The 19,205-nt window shown below is 37.0% G+C and overlaps 3 protein-coding genes and 1 long non-coding RNA gene across 4 annotated transcripts; 2 read left to right on the top strand and 2 right to left on the bottom strand.

Annotated features, from left to right (window-relative positions):
• The first annotated feature begins 644 nt into the window (after positions 1 to 644).
• On the top strand, positions 645 to 8,208 carry LOC135607075 (annexin D5-like). The gene is made up of 6 exons (XM_065098573.1): positions 645 to 802; positions 3,326 to 3,471; positions 4,220 to 4,438; positions 5,885 to 6,100; positions 6,180 to 6,269; positions 7,760 to 8,208. The coding sequence occupies exons 1-6, from the start codon at positions 727 to 729 to the stop codon at positions 7,961 to 7,963; spliced, it is 951 nt and encodes a 316-aa protein (XP_064954645.1). The 5' UTR covers positions 645 to 726; the 3' UTR covers positions 7,964 to 8,208.
• LOC135607076 (uncharacterized) lies at positions 7,203 to 7,657 on the top strand. The gene is made up of 2 exons (XR_010485071.1): positions 7,203 to 7,338; positions 7,424 to 7,657. It is a non-coding gene; the product is annotated as an uncharacterized LOC135607076 (long non-coding RNA).
• Positions 8,209 to 9,153: 945 nt separating the features above from the next.
• On the bottom strand, positions 9,154 to 9,670 carry LOC103977589 (uncharacterized). Its single transcript, XM_009393149.3, has one exon. It carries the CDS (start codon positions 9,635 to 9,637, stop codon positions 9,326 to 9,328), a length of 312 nt encoding a protein of 103 aa, XP_009391424.2. The 5' UTR covers positions 9,638 to 9,670; the 3' UTR covers positions 9,154 to 9,325.
• Positions 9,671 to 14,744: 5,074 nt separating this feature from the next.
• On the bottom strand, positions 14,745 to 18,348 carry LOC103977588 (uncharacterized). The gene is made up of 3 exons (XM_065098571.1): positions 17,877 to 18,348; positions 16,090 to 16,327; positions 14,745 to 15,330 (listed from the first exon to the last, which is right to left on the bottom strand). The coding sequence occupies exons 1-3, from the start codon at positions 18,183 to 18,185 to the stop codon at positions 15,179 to 15,181; spliced, it is 699 nt and encodes a 232-aa protein (XP_064954643.1). The 5' UTR covers positions 18,186 to 18,348; the 3' UTR covers positions 14,745 to 15,178.
• Positions 18,349 to 19,205: the final 857 nt, after the last annotated feature.

Raw genomic sequence — 19,205 nt, 5'->3', positions numbered from 1 at the left:
AAGTGGTGGATTGAACAACAAGACAAATGGGGTGATCAAAGTTATTGCTAGTTGCGTCTTGAAGATGAATATCTAAAAGTCGACAACATATGCTATTATATGTACTTGTGTACCCCATCATGTCCTATAATATTGTTGTCACCGTATCTGCCACTGAAACGTAAAGGGAGAAGGTTTAACTTGCTGCCAAGTTCTTCGCAATGACCGTATTGCGAAACGTAGGTATTGCTTGATGAACGCGTACGATCATCTTCTCAGGTGATGGCTGTCTATGAGGGATGCGACCGTTTCGTTCGTCGCGATCGATTGACACAAGTAAATTGTATTGGTGGGTCCCAGTTACCACATGAGTGGGGAACCTGACCGTGGGTCCCACTCGACCGATGTAGACTCCCGCGTGGGCGCCACACCGCGGAAGTGCTCCGGAGAAAGGGTTTGACCGAATCACCCCGGATATTTTTCAGGGTGATGCGGTGGCTCATCACCTGCCAGCCTGAGTGGAACCCACTTCAATTGTATGACATGTCTCGTCACCCTGAACAAATTTCAAGGGTCATTCGGCCTAAAATCGACCACATCTGCGTTACATCAATGGTTCTTTTGACCGTGTCCCGTAGCATTAACTACCACGCAATTCGAAGACCGCCTCGATTTTAACGCGGTCCTACGGAATAAAAAGCTGAGTTGGGTGGTCGCTCTTTCCTGCGTCGATGAGAAGAGACGACGATGTCGACACTGAGCGTTCCTCCGTTCCTTACTTCGCCTCGCCAGGATGCCATCGATCTCTACAAAGCCTTCAAAGGTAATCCAACCCAGTTCTCTTTCCCTCTTCCTTTCTGATCCCTGTTCTGCTCCTTTCCCCCCTTTCTAGAGCGTACTGGATTTCTATCTGTACTTCAGTTTGTCGTTTGGTCGGGATATTTTGTAAAGCTTCATTCTTTGAAGAATCTCCCGCACCGCGTGTTGTAATTTCTCGAGCGATCTATTATTTCCTTTATTATTTGTTGGGTTTTTCTTGCTTTTTTGTGATTTTCATTAGTGGGTTGTCAGTAATTATAGATCTTGGAGGAGTCTGGCGTTTGTGATTTTCTTCTCTTAATCTTTGTTGGAAGATTGTCGCTAGATTATTGCTAGTTCTAGGTGAGAAAAAAAAAAGAAAATAAGTATTTTAGGGCGATGGAGGAACTTTTCTGTGGGTTTCAAGAACCTGTATTTTGTCAGTTATTTTATTAAATTATTAATGTTTTCACTTATCTTGGTCCTGTGGATTTTGAGGAGTTCAGATTGGTAACTGATCATGTCATTTTTTGTTGTCGTGGTTAGTCAATTTTGAGGAACAATTTTTTGAGTACAATTGTACGGAAGCGCTGACCATAAATCAGTCACTCTGACTCATAGTATTGGTATCTGGACGTTAGTAACCTGTAAGACTTGGACCTGATTCAAATTAAGAGTTAAAACAGGTCCTGTGTCTAGACAGTTGGGCGGCAAACTTGAATGGAAAATTGCTGAGTGACGCTGATGGCAGTTGGCTGAAGTAATTGAAACATCATCTGTCGACAAAAGATAGTTGAAATCTGAATCATGCGCCAGTCAGGCAAGGCCAGTGGCAGAGTCTTTTAATAGAATTTATGGCGTAATACAGTCAATGCTGCAACTTGGATCATGTGCAAGCTCTTTCAACTCACGTTTCTTAAAACTAACAAATATCTGAATTTGCTAACCTTAATAATCGGTAGTCCCTCTAAAGCTGGTTAGGATTCCTTTTGTTGAATAAAGAAAAAAAAAATCAACTAATGTTTCTTTTCTGAAATAAAACTTATTGGGATCAAACATAACTATCAAAGTGATATATGGTTTAGTTGAATTATTGATGGTTAGTATTAGTCTATTTATCAGGTTTGATCAGTGGTTCTTTTCTAATTTCAAGTTCCAAATACCTCAATTGTTTCTCTTTGATCATGACAAACTTTTTATTTGTAAGGCCTAAAGAAATACAAAAGATTGTCACAAGCAAACATGATAGATCTACTAATTCAACTTGGATAGAATGGGCTTGAGCCACATTGCCCTAAAAGACTTATGTTATTAATAGTAATTCAATGTAGGATTTCATTACCAATCTAACTCATCATCGTGTGGGATGACTGGGGCATTTCAATCTTAATATGGTACCTGAGACCAACTCAACCATCTCAAATTTCCCTTATTGTTTTGAAAGGAGTCAAACAGCAATAGATGAAAAGAACTAGGTCCCATGCAGAGTTTTTTATAGAATTTTATCAAGTATAGTGGGACAGCATAGAAAACACAGCCACAAGTATTTTTGATAGTTTCTATTTACTTGCAAGCATTTTAATAAAGCAAGTTACTAAAGACTAAACAATACTGCTGCTTTTACTGATTTAGGGAGATTGATCAATTTGAATTCTAAGATTTAAGCCAATTAGATTACTAAACAACCTATGTTGCACAAAAAACATTCAGAGCCATGCTTTACTACTTTTGTGGCATTGGATGTGACCATGATCAAGGTAGGAGCAAGTTTGGAGCAAAACAGATGACTTGGGTGGTGGAAAGCAGTCAGGTTACAAACACGTAAATATATAGAGAAGTTTAGCATGGGCTATGTGCAAGGATGAATGGTTCTGTAATGAAGTAGCTGAGGCAATTCTATAAAGAGAAAAGAAAAGTTGGATACAGAAGACATTGATTTACATAGTTTAGCTTTTCACCATCATTCATTGGCATGGGGAGAGAACAAGAGTATTCTACTATATGTGGAGAAAGATAATGGCAATTATTTTTGTAATGCTAATTTCTTCAGTGATGATTCCATGTAGTTAATTTGAATGAGCTTTCGATTGACTGATAGCTGAAAGAATAATGGTGCTTGTGTTACCAATTGTTCTGATTGTCTTATGACTCTAGTTGGTTAAAATTTATGTGGGCAAATTTATAAGGGTTCTTTGGTAGTTTCTGCATTCATGAAAAGGTTACTTCTATATTGCTGTTTCTTATATTATCTTCCACTTGAATATATATTCTGATGTTATGAGGCTCAAGGTTTTTAAGTTATCTTGTTTAGTTTTGCCCTTTGCTTCTTGTTTTTTAGCTGCAGGCCAATGAAGAACATCCTATTAAAGTCGGTGTCCATAAGATATGTTTGTAATTGCTTATTGCTGTTACTAACAGATGCTTCAAACTTTGTATTAGACAGCATGTCTCATTATAAATTGAGGTTCCCTATCATTGATGGCTTTTTCTTTGTTTTACAATTTGGTGCAAATTACTAATTGGATTGTATTTGCTAATGATGATTCAGGATTTGGGTGTGATAGTGCTGCTGTTGTAAATATACTTGCTCACCGTGATGCAACCCAGCGTGCTCTTATACAACAGGAATACAAAACCATGTACTCTGAAGAGCTTACCAGTCGGCTGTCTTCGGAGCTTAGTGGAAATCTTAAGGCATGAATAAATGATTCTTTTAAACGTATTTTGTGAAGAATTACAAGGAAATTCCAGCTCATAGGCAGGATTATCTGTAATGGGCTGTCAAGCATAATTTTGGAAACTTAATTATAACACCATTTTTTGCATATTTCTAAGGCTGATTACAAGCATCGGGCAGCCTCGAGAATTTTCTGTCAAACAGCCTAAATCCTGAAACTTTCTTATCATGAACCATTTTGGTGCAGCTTGACATTTCTATTTTTTGTGCATCTCAAATTCCATATCATGTACATTAGCACACCACTAGGCATAACTACTCTCAACCTCATCCATTCAGATGCTTTCCCCCTTAGCCTCTGTCCCAAACCCCATCCACATTTTGTTTCCATGACAACCTGCCCTTATCTGGTGGTCATCACTATGAATTATTGCCTAAATGCAACAAGCTTTGTACCTGCATGCACCTGCACATAGCTAATTCATCAAAGCTGTTTATTCGAAACCGCCTCAAACTTGTTTCTCCACATGCCAACATCAAGTTGGCCAGATAACTCTTGCTCATGTTCTCTCCTCACTTGGGTTAAATTGGCAAATGTGATGGTTGCTTATTAGCTTCAGTTAGACCTGTGCTAAACTGCACTAATTTAACATATCCATGGAAATGGAGCAGCCTGATATTTTTTCTTCTCTTTTAGCCGACTCTCATGGAAATCAAGTGCATCAGATGAATATCATGTAACTATGTTCATGACCTTCATTTCAGAAAGCAATGCTTCTGTGGATTCTTGACCCAGCCGGACGAGATGCAACTGTTTTGAGGCAAGCTTTTACTGGAGATGCAGTTGATTTACAAGCCGCCACTGAAGTAATATGTTCTCGGACATCCTCACAAATACAGACAATCAAACAGATATACCACATGAGATTTGGTGTTCAACTTGAACATGACATTCATTATCACACCTCTGGTGATCACCAAAAGGTCATTGCTAATTACATGATAACGAATTTTTTTTATTATGAACTTTACTTTTTTGATATGTCAAATTCCTTTTATGAGTAAATTCTGTCAGCAATGGTTTCTGTTTGAGTATGCTAAGCATCATATTCTGCTGGTCTCTGCATAGAGCTGTAGATCCTCTATGCGTATGATAGGAATTGAGAGTATGTAGGATTCAATAAGGATCTAATTTTGTATTATAAACAAAGAACAAAATTCTTTGTTGCGCAGGGGTTATGTATTCCACTAAATAAACTGAACTTCCAGCTAACATATGGTACTCATGGGAGATGTATTCACCATGATGTTTAGTTCACTATCACAATGTAGTTGCTATTTATTTAAATTTCTGATTCACGACCACACAGAATAGATGTTAGTTATGTCAATTATTTGGCTAAGGCATTGCAAACTAAAGAAGCAAATTACTTCCAGCGAAGTTACTGCTTTTATTTATTATTATTATTATTTTGGTGTTTGGTGGGTGGGTTAGTTTATGATTGGATCAGCTTTCTGGAAATTGGGCTTTTGCATAGTCTTGAATTCTTGCTTTCTAATGGGTCTATTCTTTACAGAAGATCAGAACATTTTGTCTTATTTTGCCTTCCATGCAATTGAATTATGCTATTAAATACAAACAAATCAGTAATTACTTTTGGGTTTGAAATTTGTAAATCCCATTGATACTTCTGATCATCTTCTGTAATGGAGCTGGTCTTGATGGAACACTCGGGACCATCTGGTGCAACTTGGCTTTTTTTTAAAAAAAAAAAATGTTAAACTTCAACAACTGAGGCATGGAACATATTTATAGTGTAGTTTTTGTTTTATGTTCTTGGGGAACGCTTGCAATTTCCAGAATTATTTAGATATCATACCAAAAATTTTAGAAACAAAAACAATGACACAAGCACTGGACCCATGTTTTTAGCTCTTGAACCATGAAGTCCCTACTGCTCTCTCCCAATAAATAAACCCCTCCTCATTCTTGACCTTCGGAAATGACACTCTGCAAAAATAATTGTAAAGATAAGAGAAATGGAAATTAAGCACTGTCCTTTGATACATAAATTTCTATTCCCTTTTGATTAAGGAGCAGCTTCTGCTGAAAGCTTCTGGGATGAATTTCAAGTTGTTCTATAGCTAAAATCAGTGAGTTTTTCTCTTTGCTAGCTCTTAAACAGGAGAAACTAAGTTCTAATATGTGAAGTGTGATTCGAGCTTGTAGCATATCAAAACTTGGTTTGTTCTACATGTTAGCAAACTTTAAATCAGGACATTCTCGTGATCTAGCATAGTTTTCTCTAGTTTTCTGATATTGTTTCTCTCTAAGTAATGCAAGATGCATTTAATGTTACTCTGGAATGCACAAATGGGGAACGTATCTTGGATTTCCTTTTAAGTGACAAAAGTGTATGTTGCCTGCAGTTATTGCTGGCATATGTTGGCACATTACGCCACGAGGGACCTGAGGTTGATCATAATATGGTTTCAAAACTTGCAAAGGATCTGTACAAAGCTGGTGAGAAAAGATTGGGAACAGATGAGAATACCTTTATCCGCATTTTCAGTGGATGCAGCTGGGCACATTTGGCAGCTGTTGCTTCTTCTTATGATCATACTTATGGCAAAAAGCTGGAGAAGGTATTATCTGGTCTGGAGTGTACTTTTCTGTATCAACATTGTTTATACTAGTTCTTTAAGTAGTATTGCTAATCTACAGGCTGTGAAGAGTGAAACATCTGGATATTTTGAACTTGCCCTTGTCACGATTCTAAGGTGTGCAGAGAATCCTGGCAAGTATTTTGCAAAGGTACATATTTCTTCAATTCCCTCTGCAAAGAATAGCATATTTAGATTGAAACTTGCACAATTTAGAAAGCCAGGTGGTTCAAGTATGTTGATGCATGTTTCTTTCAAATGGAAATTTATCCATTAGGCTATTAATGGTAAAAGGACAGAGGCTTCACATTTTCTTATTTTGTTACTAAAAATTTCACTGACAGAAATGAATGCTATAGTGAACTTTGTGATAAATCTAAGATCAGTTGAAAACAAATAATTCTCGGTGCTGTTTGCTATAAGAGAGTCTTCATATTTTCACTTGTTAATACATATTTCACTTGCAGAAATCAACGCTAGCTGAATTTTTCAACAAATTCAAGTAATACATGTATCCTCTTTTTACTGCTGATTGGTAATACTAAGGATTATTTCTGAACTTAACAGTGGTTCATTAAGTGAATTTTAATATTCAAAAGGTGCACATTGACTTTTCTATGTATTCTTTCTAAAACTGTTTAGTTCTGATGAAGGAAATTCTGCTTCCATGTTGCACCGACATCTTCTCTGATCCAGTTTCTCTTTTTATTTTTAAAGCTTGATCAACATAGTATTCTTAAGTAAAATCGGGATCATACTCCATCAGGTCTGCTTAAGTTAGTTTTGTAAATTTTTATTTCAACATTTATTTCTAAAAAGTGCCGATGGATTTCTGGTCTTCTATCAAACTGCTCTACCATACTGGGACTAGGTGGAACTAAGAAGCCTGACATATGAATCCTCATGACTGGCCTGACACAAGTGATTGGCCAGACAGCTGGGCCCTTGTGATGGGGCTCAGGACTCTCTCACAACCAATCAAGTGTAAGGCTTACATATATGGGTTCTTGCACGTGAGGCTGTATAACATTCATGGTTTGTATTTAGAGTAGATACTTTGAGGTAGTTATCTGATCAATCTTAAATGCTTGTCTCTGTTTCTTCATTTCCACATTTTACCTGGTTTTCGTTTCTTTTGCTATTTTTCTGCAACTAAGCCCTGGAAGCTGGATAAGAGTCTGACAACTTTGACTATAGGCACAAAACTGCTCCCATTCCAGGTACTATGACAGACAACTTGTTATGAGCCTCACACTGAATGCCACACTTAGACTGAAATAACTCGACAATTTGATGATATCTTAGGAATTAGCTTAGCCAAAGACTGCTCCGAACAAAGAAAAGAGATTTTGCTTCTTGGGCTGCAGGATTGTGCCCAGGTCATTAGCCATGTTCTTGGTGATGCTGATCTTAGAGTTTTGGCATGGATGTTCTTGACTAGAATAATTTGTCTTATATGACTTCTCATGAAATGTTCATGTCAAGATGGATTAGTATTCCTGTAGTTGAAATTTTTTTATGAGGTCTTACATTGCTTGATGAGTCAGCAATGCGGTATTGAGTATGCATCTACTCTTACAAGTTAAAATCAAGTATTTGTTTTTTGAACTATGATGTCAACCTACCTCCTTATTTTATCAGGTTTTGCGCAAGGCAATGAAGGGTTTAGGTACCAATGACGTGACACTTATAAGGGTTGTAGTTACCAGGTGTGAGATTGACATGCAATACATAAAGGCTGAGTACCATAAGAAATACAAGAAACCACTTCGTGATGCAATACATTCGGAGACATCAGGCCATTATCGGACTTTTCTCCTTGCGCTTGTGGGTTCCAGCCCTTAGTTTGTGAGTTACTAGTTTATATAATATGTCATCGTTGCTTGGCAATCTTTGTATGTAACTATTGTGAACTTTCAGTAAGTTGTGTCCAACTTGGCCGAAAATCAACCCAACCAGCCTGGTTACAACGCTTGAGTTAACCATGGAGCAGGGTTGGGGCTGTAAACATGGCTAACTGTTGATTTGAAGTATGGGAGACAAGATTGTTTCATGTTCATAATCATATTGTGATTAGAAGATTTGCTGTTTCTCATCGTTTTGGATTTATCTTTTCATGATTTTGGCAAATCTGTGCTGTCTACTTACGCCGAGTTTTATCCTTCTTTGGTTCCAACTTGGGAGGATTGATTATTTTGTGCGAGAATTCGACCTTGTGGCTTCTTCAGCCTGCATGTATCTTTTACTGTGAAATTTAACCTCGTTATTTTCTCAAGCAGAAGTTACTAATGAATGTGTAACTGAATGGAAACTCGAAAGTAGGAAACAAATGTGTAGCTAATATTCGTGTGATATGAGAATTTACTCTCCTATGCTTAAAGATATTATCTCTGGGTTCTATGTATTTTAGTAGGCACAACAGGTTTCATTTCCTACTTGCAGTTTTAGATAATCTTGTGTTGATCTTATTGCTTGTTTGAGAGAGACTATGTTGCATCTACAACCTGCTGCAGAATCACCCAGCAGTGAAGTCATTGGAATGCCCTTATCAGGCAAGATGAATCCAGTTCTGAATGTGATGACAAAAAAAAAACCTCTAGGCCTTCAAACTCGTGAAATTTAATCTACATTTTGTCTGTTGGTTTATGCAGCAGCTGTATCAAGTCCTCACATTTTGTGATCATGTTGTAACCATCAAGAACTGATCCATCATATTCCCTTTTTGCATCATGATCTTAGATTATAGTCTTTATGCATGTCTCGGTCAACAAGAAATAAGCAGCAAATGTTTTTGACGGATTCAAATAAGTTTCAAGTTCTCTAAGTTCTTAACATAAATGCAGTTCGTGAGTTAATAATGCCTATTCTGTCTTCTCATTCATACTTTTGGATTTCTTATCGTTCTCGTGCTGTCATGCAGAGTGTCACTGCTCTCTCTCTCTCTCTCTCTCTCTCTCTCTCTCTCTTCCGTCACCAGCCATTGATAGCGTGAACTGATCTCTGTCAAACTTGGTCCCTGAAGTAATCTAAAGTCATGCATGGAAGAGATGGCTTACCAGTTGCAGAATTGTTTTGCTGAAGAGCCAATGCACCAACCATTTATTGGAAGCATGGCGGCAACATCTACACCTAACCGCAGTCAGTACTGCACGAGTTAGCTACCTCAGAAGTTTACAGTGAGAAGACGAAGGGAGACGGCCATGCACGTCATAGCTTTCCAGGAGAGGCAGCGGGCGAAGAGATCATCTTCTTCAAGAACTGGAGAAGCGAGCGAGCGATGCGCACCGACGGGTCGACGGTGGCGTTCTGCCTGAACTTGGCATGCACCAGCAGCGCCGCCTCGACGCCGACCCCCAGCCTGGCCTGCTCATCCTTGATCGCCTCCGCGCACAGCCCGCACACCCACACGCCACCGAAGCGCTCCTTCACCCGCCCAATATACTCCACCGTGCACTCTTCCCACATGCCGCAGCACCCACACTCCGCCACCTTCACCACCTCACTGTTCCCCATCGCCATTTCCCCCTCCCCCCCACCACCTCCTCCTCCTCCTCCCCCTCGTCTTCTGCTCCTATTATGACAGTCCTCGAGTCTCCAACTACTATCTGCAGTTATATGGAGTGGAGTGCCTGACTCAGTTTCAAGCTCATCATAAATGCCACACTGCTTGTCGTATTATAGGTAGATTACAACTGCTTCTTTGGCGCTTTACGTAGAGCTTGTCTGCTTTCCTGTGTAGCCGAAGAACACAGCTTTTAAAAACAAAGGGGGAAAGAGTATCTTTCTGTATACTTTCTCATGCATGGTTTGCTTTTTTGCTTTGCTCATAGGAAAACCATGACCTCTTATACTTCCCTTCCATGAGAATAATGTCAATCCTGCCCTTACACTCACATACACGAGAGTTGTTCCACCATCAATTAATGTTTCAACCTGGCACTATAGCTTTCTTGATGTCGATGGCTCTCACTCAGGTTGTTGTCATAATTATATATGGATGAATTAAGACACTAACATTAGCTTCTTCGAGATCAGTTTGCAGTAAGAGGTCATTCATGGCAAGACTGACGAGAGCAAGGAGTTGTCTGTGTGAATTTTTGGAAGGAGCTGCTTTTTCTGACACACACTTTGGGTTCTGAACTCATGTGAGGGAAATCCAAAACATGAGCATATTGATAGATAGATAGATAGATAGATAGATAGATAGATTGATTGATTGATTGAGAGGCTTGTCATGTAACGAAGGAATCCATTGTCTTGCTGAAACCACAGGCCATGTGCTAGAGAGAGGAAGTGAGGAGAGAGAGAGAGAGAGAGAGAGAGTAGGATAGGCATGGGGTAGCTTGCATGGAAGACTGGGATACTTGCTCATAATTAAGGTTCAGCAGCAGCAGCAGCTGTTGCGAAGAGTTCGATGTTTCTGCATAAATAGATAGAGGGTATCTTTTAAAGGTTGTACCCATACCATCTTATCACATTACTTTGAGCAATAGGTGCAGCTATAGTTGTCTGACAGTTGCAACATAGTCTGAATCCTATTGTGTTGTTGTCACTTGCCAGTAATTGGCCAACTCCCTTTGATTTCATGCAGGGAGGAGGGGATTCAGGCATTGTTTTGCATGTGACACAGCATAACTTTTAGCTTTGGGAATAAGGCAATTCATCAACAACAAGCTTTCATCTTTGTTCAGCTTTTACGAGGAAAAGAAAACAAACATTATTTTACTGTACTATTTTGTTCACAAGTTGAGATGGTATTTAGAACAAACACATCATCATTTTGAGATAGCTTAGTGGTAAAGCACCTTTAAACATAACTAGTAGAGTTTCATATTTGTCGGCTTTTTAGAAGACTCTTCTTCTTAGCCACATGGATAATTTAATGTGCTCATCCATGCTTCTTTGATAGCTAAATAGCTAAGGGTGTTAGTTTTGTAGCACTATAATACCCAAATCTTAATTTAATTTATAAGCATCTGATGAAAGAATATATTATAATTTAGGATTATTCATCTTAATGACTTATAAGCATGAAAAAAATTGAATTGACTTATAATATGATTTGAGTTCAACAAAATAGATACATTCCTTATTCCCATTATAATAAAGAATATCAAAGCTATTAATAATGGTCATAATAAACGGTTCAAACAAAAAAGTATTATCCAAATAGTTAAGAGACATCATAGTGTGAAATCCTACTGAATCGACCTTTTTATACACTAAATAAATTTGATAATTATGTTTGGGTTTCTACTATAATATCCGACTTAAAGCCAAGAAGTTTATAACACCTATCAAATTAGTCTCATGTTAAATGTGGATAAAAAATTAAACTAATTTATAATAAGAAAGTATACTACTAACTACTATTAAGTTAATTTGATTATATTAATTTAATCCAGGTTTAGTCAAACTATTTTCGGGTTTTGTAATGTCAGATTCGGCATATATATATATATATATATATATATATATATATATATATATATATATATATATATATATATATATATATATATATATATATATATATATATATATATAATCATTAGAAGATGGAAGACAGAGTCTGAGATGATGCGTCACATTCAATTATCATATGCCATGATTACTGTCATCAGAGTTGGAATTCACGGTATTATAAATATACAATAATATGCCATGATTGATATATAAACTGTTTAGTCTCCATAGAATTTTGTGTTTAGGGTGTTAGCAACAAAGAAAAAACAAGAAGAGCTAATATATAAAATATTATTGTATATTTATAATACCGTGAATTCCAAAAAAACCTCTTATTTTGTGCCTTTTTCTCGTTGGTGTTTCTCCTTCGTGTTGTTTCCCATTAATTAATGCCTTACCTTTTCTTGTGTTCCCAAAGTTCCTTGGAACAATCTATAAGATGAATCGATCCACTGTTGTATAGATTACAGTATTTTTAATGGAACTATAATAATTTGTTTAAAGGCATAAAAGCATTATATTGTTATTTAAAAAAATATTATAATTAATACAAAAGTCTTATCTTTTTTTTGCATATTATTATTCATGGATCAATAAAAAAATATCTTTCTGAAACTTAATTTGTATTGAATTTTGAGTCAGTTAATTTTTGTATATAATTACAGTGCTTTCAAAAATTTATCTTTTTTAATATTTGAGTCGAAGCATATTATACGGCTGATTCAACCGTCGATCTAATCGGTGAAGGGGATAAATGAGACGTTTCATCACAATAAAATTTTTTTCTCCGATCTTTCGACTCGTAATTGAATGTGTTTATCACAATAGTCTTCTTATTATGTCAAAGTGGTGATAGGAAAGACCTAGTATTGATAATACTTAATAATAATAATAATAATAATAATAATAATAATAATAATATTATTATTATTATTATTATTATTGTTGTTGTTGTTATTATTATCGTTGTCGTCGTTGTCATCATCGTCATCGTCGTACTTTCATGATCTTATACATGACATTTTAATTTAATGAGTTAATATTCATCAGAATCGATAACTTAATCAATCAAACTATAAGTTAAGTAATTGTTATTTAATAAGGTTAAGTTTGATTGCAAATTTAATTTGACTGATCAGAGCCTTTTCTTTTATCTTTTGCGTTTGATCACGTCCAAAAGAAAGAGATCATTAAGTATTCAAAGCTTGAACCAAAATTATTTTTATTAAATATATAAAATATTCATATCTTATATTTTTTTGTCCCACTTAGTTCGATGGTAAAAGTTATCTATATCTCATATCTAACTTATAAAAAATTATACTAAACGTTTATCTAATGTGACCCTTTCAAAGAATAAGTTCTGATCAATTCATAACCATCTAAGGTACATAAGTGTTTAGTTAATTTTAAATAATATATATTTTCTTTTATATACAATCATCATAATCATCGGCTTAATAAGAAAATATATCTTCTATATAATGCTTTGGCCGAATAACAAACAATAATAATCATATTATTATTATTATTATTATTATTATTATTATTTCTTCTCTTTATCTCTCTCTAAGTATTCTTTCTTCTTCTCCTATCTCTTCTTCCCATTCCAACACTCCTTTTAAAAAAACAGTAATTTTTTAATAATTCGTGATAACGCTAATATTACCAAATCAAACTTCATAATATAATCCTTAATGGTAATGTGTTAGGTGAGGAGACTCAACATGCTATTGATATATACGTTAGGAATAAGTCGGTACTAAGAGGGAGGATGAATTAGTGCAACAGTAAAAAATTACGTCGGTTAGAAAAACCTTCGTATAGTAAAAATTACGTCGATTATATAATCCTCCAACCCGACGTCCAATCTTCTGACACGTTTTCCTCCGGCCCAAAGATGATTCCTTTTGCTTTAATTGTATCTCCCTAATCGAAACATCATACATCACTCAAAATATAGATTAAATTATAAATACTTATTAATTGATTTCATCATCAAAATCTTTAGAACGTAACGTGCATACCTCCAATAAAAATAATAATTAAGGCAAAACCTAAATTAACATTTACATGCATAGTAGAAGCCATAAAGCTAGAAATCATGGGTTTTAGTCTTATTATTGCCATTGTTAACGGAAGCACAAGTTTGCTTGGTTAATCCCTACACACACACACACGCATATATATATATATATATATTTGAATCACTAATCTCAAAGTTAATCCTTGTTTTGCATCATATATGGTAAACTCAAATTTACAGAAATAAAAATGACAAGTGAATGTGGCATGTTACAAAATTTGCTAACTCTAATTACGTATTCTATTATCTATTTCAGTGCTTTGGTTAACAATTTGATGCAAATGGAATTAAGCTTTTTGGCCCAATGAGAAAGAAAAAAATCAATGGAAGAGGCAATGGTGTTATCATAGAACATTCTTTTGCATGCATTCTCTAATGTTCTTGCCATGCACATTTTGCACTTTTATTACCGAAGCTTTTCTATGATGTCCATCAACATGTAATTTGCAACACCACCTTTGTGGATCATTTCGCCCATATATAGCATTGTCTATATAGTTGAGATAGAAAGAAAGAGTGTGATGGATGGGTTTAAAATGACTTGTACAACTTTCCTATTTATAACCATCACAAAATTATGAGACTTGCTCGTCTGTCTTGTAACTATGACATTGTCTTACTTCCAATCCAAGCAAACTGTAGATGAACACTTCTTATTGTGTTCCTCCCCAATAATCGTCTTTATTTAACTTTGATTTTTTTTTTCTCAATCATCTATCTTTTTTATTCGTTCGAACCAATTTAATTTTTAAGATCTTTTTTTAAGTTTCAAAACACCTTTTATTATATCATCCATTTCATCGAAAAAAATCTTGACTTTTTAACGGGATGACACACCTAATATTTGATGTTTAATTTTAATACATGCAATATGGTGTTGTTTTCTTGTTTAGATCAATTCTACGTTTTTGATCTTGTTTTTCATCTTTCTAAGGTTTAGCCATTAGGTTATATGTGCAAGATCTGTGGTCTATGAATTAGATGGAGGTTTAATTTATCTTCCATAATGCATGCATCAACAAATAGATAGATGTTGTAATAGGAATAAATGATCCGAATCTGAATTCAAGTTGATATGAGAACTGTTCCGATTAAAAGTATATTCCAACGTAATGAAACTTATATAGAAACAAACATATATAAGTTGGTAGTATAAATTTTACAAAAGATGAAAGCTCTTGATAGATGTTCCGAAACGAGTTTCGGATAAGCTGAAGCATACAACATGAAAGAAGCCGTGAGGTCTGTGTCTGGTTGATGACAATATCACTAGCTAAACTGAGTCAGAGACTCGATCAAGCATTTCTTTTCAAGAAAAAGATCTGGTTTTAGAGCAACTATGCACATAGGCTTCAAGTAACTGCAACACTTTTAACTGGAGATGTTGTAGATGAACTTAACCGGGGTCTTTATTGGTACTTCACACTTTGCATACAGCTATATGTTCAAACTCCACAAGAGATCGATCTCCCGAGGAGAAATAAGTCGGAGATTACGTGTGACTACTGTCATTCTTTGGATTCAACCCGTCCGTTTTGATTTGTTTGCCGAGCAGCCGAATATGCCGATATTGCAGAGCTCGTCATTCTCACTGATCGCGTGGTGAGGTCCAGACTTTTCTTAACAGCAAGCCAAATAATCCAGAAGAACCCAATCCATCCTGCAAATGTGCTCAGACCAAGTTACATAGAATCTCAAAAAGGAAAAAAGAAAGAAAATCTTCCAACTGAAATCATAAGGAAAAAAAATCTGTATCTAAAAGGCCTAATCTTTTGAGATAATTACCATTTGGAGACCTCTCTTTGGTCACATGGAAGTTAGCTATGTGCTCCAACAGTTGCAAAATATCAGTTTGCATAATGTACCATGAACTACTTGTATCTCCATATAAATGGGTTAAACCAATTCACTCATTCTTACCTCGGCAGAATTTAATGACATCTAATCCAGATAGAACCAATAAAAAGATTTTTTTGGGGTCATCAATGTTAATAGATCAACAATTATTTCCAATGCTATATGGTACTGACCAAAAATCTGTATGATTAAGAAAAACTTGGTAGATTCTGTTTCCAAATAAAATCTTGATAGATTCTGTTTTCATTTCTATCAAGCACCTCCTAGAAGATTGTCATGAGAAAAATACCGACAAGGATCATATACATTCAAGTTGGACAAAATTACATCATAAGCAGACTGAAATCTCAACACAGACCCGCATGAACAGAGGTCATCAGAGCATTTTTTTTCGAGGATGAAGAAGTTACTCCCAGAGTGTTACTAGTAGAAAAGAACGACATGTCTTTTTCTATTCAGCTAGACTATATAAATCGCAGAAGTTAGAGGTAGATTGTCATCTATACATAGCTCCCTTAACTGTAAGGCAGTAGATTAAAATATTAGGTAATTTATTACGTACCAGTAGCTATTATGATAGCAATTATTGCTGAGATGGTTGCAGTGGAGATTATGAAAATCGCAAAAGATACTGCTCCAATATATATTGCAGTTAAGCAGGCAAAGAAAACAGCTAAAAATCCTCCAGCAGCCGCCAACGACATCAGTAACGAGACAATGACAGCATTCAGTGTTGCCACGAACAAGAAAATTATAAAACTTAGCAACCCTGTCAATGCCAGAAGACTGATTGTTCCAACCTGCCATATACAGAAGAGAAAATTATAAGTGGTTTTTGATCTGCATGAAAGAACTTATAACTGAGGCTTCTACCAACAGTCTATGACAAGCATATCACTTCTTGTAAAAGAATAAACTCAGACATTTGAGAGGTCCTTTGTAATGTGAAAATATGTAATCATGCAAATTTAAGATGCAGTATCCAAACAGGATGAGAAAAAACAAACAAAGTGATGCCTATATGTGACTAAGGAAACAATAAAGGCAAACGATTAACATTCTGCATATACATTCATTGTAAAGAGTTGTAAAAGTTTCAATGACCAGTTTATGTTAAAGGAATTATGTATGAAAAATTGCTTGTGGCAGGTACATGATGCGACAAGCAAGCATGACTATCAGATACGTGTTAAAGGAATTATGCACGAAGAATTGCTTGTTTTAGTGATACAAAACCACAATTTCACCATAGAGGGGGGAACCTAAAAAGCAAAATAGGAATATCTCATTATGCTTCTCCGTCAAGATGTTTCGATGACATTAATATCTCGAGACATAACGAGAATTTATAGGTATATTCCTTCACAACCCATTCTATGATTGTTTTTAGCTACTGAATATGTAACATCCCTGATTAGTCCCACATCGAAAGTGGGCAAGACTAAGATTGACTTATACGGGTCTGATGAGTGTACTACTATCAACTTCAGCTTAAGCATTTTGGTCAGTGGTTTAGACCAAACGAAGTTGATAGGCTAGTTAGCCCATCAGGCTCGGGTAGTGACATTTGGTATCAGAGCCGACCTAGCATTTGAGCATAGTGAGGGGGTTCAGGAAAGGGCTACCCGTGGACGGAGTCAGAGGACTCGTCACGACGTGGAGCCACCACCGAGTTAAACCTCACATGCACTATGCTAGGGTTCGCTTATATGGGTCTCACATGCACTGGGTTCGATCTGGGTTATGTTGGGCGCAATGTGTATGATTAGCTTATATGGCACAACCATTGCCACATGATGCAATCTCTTCCAAGAATCACAACTGTTCCATAAGAACCTAGTAAAACGATTTAACTTTGCACTAGCTATAAGGATGTTTTTCTTCAAATAAAATGGATTCCAAAGAAAGTAAAGTGAGAAAGATGTTATCTTTTGCATAAGCTACAGTAACATTCCATAATAATAGGGTTACAAAAGGGGAATTTACAATGGCAAGTACACTACTCTTCAAGATGTCGTGCGATAGGGTTTAAGCTGTGATAAGCAATGGATGAGGCGCATAACCTGCCTAATATTCTAAAGTTAAGCTGTGACACATTGCAATTATAAATACCCTTCATACGAATGCTTCTTCAAGGGTTAACGAAACAAAAGAAGCTACAAATCCTCCGAAATAGTCGGTAAGGCCGAAATATCTAAGTAGATTCAACATATTTTCCATCAAAGATCTTAGTAGCTTTGTTAAACCAACATACCCAATAACGACCCAATTTCCTAAAACGACCAACAAAAATCCGATTTAATCCGCTTGAAGATTAACAAAGGTAATCAAACTACAAAGTATACTCACCGAGATGACAAACAGGGCGCGGAGGGGGCCGCCGCGGCCGGTCCAGAGGAGGAGGTCGCGGACGGAGATTCTGGAAGCTTCCCGAAGGCGGGGAACGGCCTTAGCGGCGGAGGATCTGAGCCGCTGAAGGAGGGAGGGAGGCGGGGGCGAGGCGACGCCGGCGACAAAGTCGCGGATGACGGAGTAGAGCGTCTCGCCGCCGCCAGGAGTGACGGGATCGAACTCGATCTTGATCGGACGCGCGACGCCGCCCCCTCCATCGCCGGGAGCGCCGTTGGACCTCTGATCTACGCCCTCTGATTCCGCCATCTCGCCCTTTGAGAGTCAGAGAGAGAGAGAGAGTAGAGTGATGTAGATGGCGAGGGCGAGTCGTGCGTCCGCGTAGCGAGGCCGGATGTAAAGCGGTCGCCATTCTCCGGGGTCACCCGAGGTGCCTCGTCATCCGCAGCCCTCGGAGCCTGTCACCGCCGGTACGTTGTACCCTCTGCTATTACCACGCGCAATCATTGAAATGGTTTCTACAAAGTACAACGCCAACCTATTTCGACCTTCCGTTCGCCCACCTTCTTCTTCTATTGGAGGCATCTGTGGGCCCGGAGTGATAACCCACCAAGTTTGTCCAATAGTGCGCGACGTTGTTGGATGGACCTTCCTTCATGGGTCGTACACTCCATCCAGTTCGGAGTGTAACGCGAGTCACTACAAAATTATTAGGACATATTTAGCCCTCAACAATCTGATATTACCTACGTATCCCTTCGAGATTTAAAGTAACTCCTGCGGACCAGAGTGACCATGGCCCGGTTCGAATCCGAATCGAGCATAATGCCCCCGGGTTAGAAAGAGGAGATCGGATTTCCTAAGTGAGCACTTGGGTTGGACTAGACTCGAGTTTAGCCCATCTCAAAGAGAGAGAGAGAGAGAGAGTGTGTGTGTGAGAGTAAAGAGGTATTGGGTTTTTGTGGGTACTAAGAGAATAATCTCATGAGGTACATAAAATCTAGAAGCTCAACAAAATTAAACATCGATATTTAGTTCACGAGAAATAAATGATAATAATTTTATATTATATTTGAAGTTATCATCATCAAGGAGGTATGATTTTGGAACACAAAAGAAACTATCACTAAATGGGCAAGATGATAAAACCTTCAATCATGTGGGGGTGATAGTTCTTTAGAAAGATAAAAGATGAAAGTAAGGAGAGTATTTTAAGCATGGACAATGCATTTAAATGAAGAATTCATCTTAGTTAACATGTTGAACATTGAAATGAATGAAACAAATTGATTGTTATGCACTATTAGTTTTAGTGCTAATTTGACATCT

Source organism: Musa acuminata, chromosome BXJ2-3 (genome assembly GCF_036884655.1).
Source record: "Musa acuminata AAA Group cultivar baxijiao chromosome BXJ2-3, Cavendish_Baxijiao_AAA, whole genome shotgun sequence".
NCBI classification, from domain to species: Eukaryota; Viridiplantae; Streptophyta; class Magnoliopsida; order Zingiberales; family Musaceae; genus Musa; species Musa acuminata.
Note: the sequence above shows the minus strand (reverse complement) of the source record. Positions and strands in the feature narration are given on the sequence as shown.

What these genes read in the sequence shown, in the direction of transcription:
- LOC103977589 (XM_009393149.3), bottom strand. Translation starts at nt 9,637, where the DNA reads ATGGCGATGGGGAACAGTGAGGTGGTGAAGGTGGCGGAGTGTGGGTGC.
- LOC135607075 (XM_065098573.1), top strand. Translation starts at nt 727, where the DNA reads ATGTCGACACTGAGCGTTCCTCCGTTCCTTACTTCGCCTCGCCAGGAT. An exon ending in TCTCTACAAAGCCTTCAAAG is followed by an intron (nt 803 to 3,325) that starts GTAATCCAACCC and finishes ATGATGATTCAG; the next exon opens with GATTTGGGTGTGATAGTGCT. An exon ending in ATGGCAAAAAGCTGGAGAAG is followed by an intron (nt 6,101 to 6,179) that starts GTATTATCTGGT and finishes GCTAATCTACAG; the next exon opens with GCTGTGAAGAGTGAAACATC.
- LOC103977588 (XM_065098571.1), bottom strand. Translation starts at nt 18,185, where the DNA reads ATGGCGGAATCAGAGGGCGTAGATCAGAGGTCCAACGGCGCTCCCGGC. An exon ending in GCGCCCTGTTTGTCATCTCG is followed by an intron (nt 16,328 to 17,876) that starts GTGAGTATACTT and finishes TGTATATGGCAG; the next exon opens with GTTGGAACAATCAGTCTTCT. An exon ending in TGCTATCATAATAGCTACTG is followed by an intron (nt 15,331 to 16,089) that starts GTACGTAATAAA and finishes GCACATTTGCAG; the next exon opens with GATGGATTGGGTTCTTCTGG.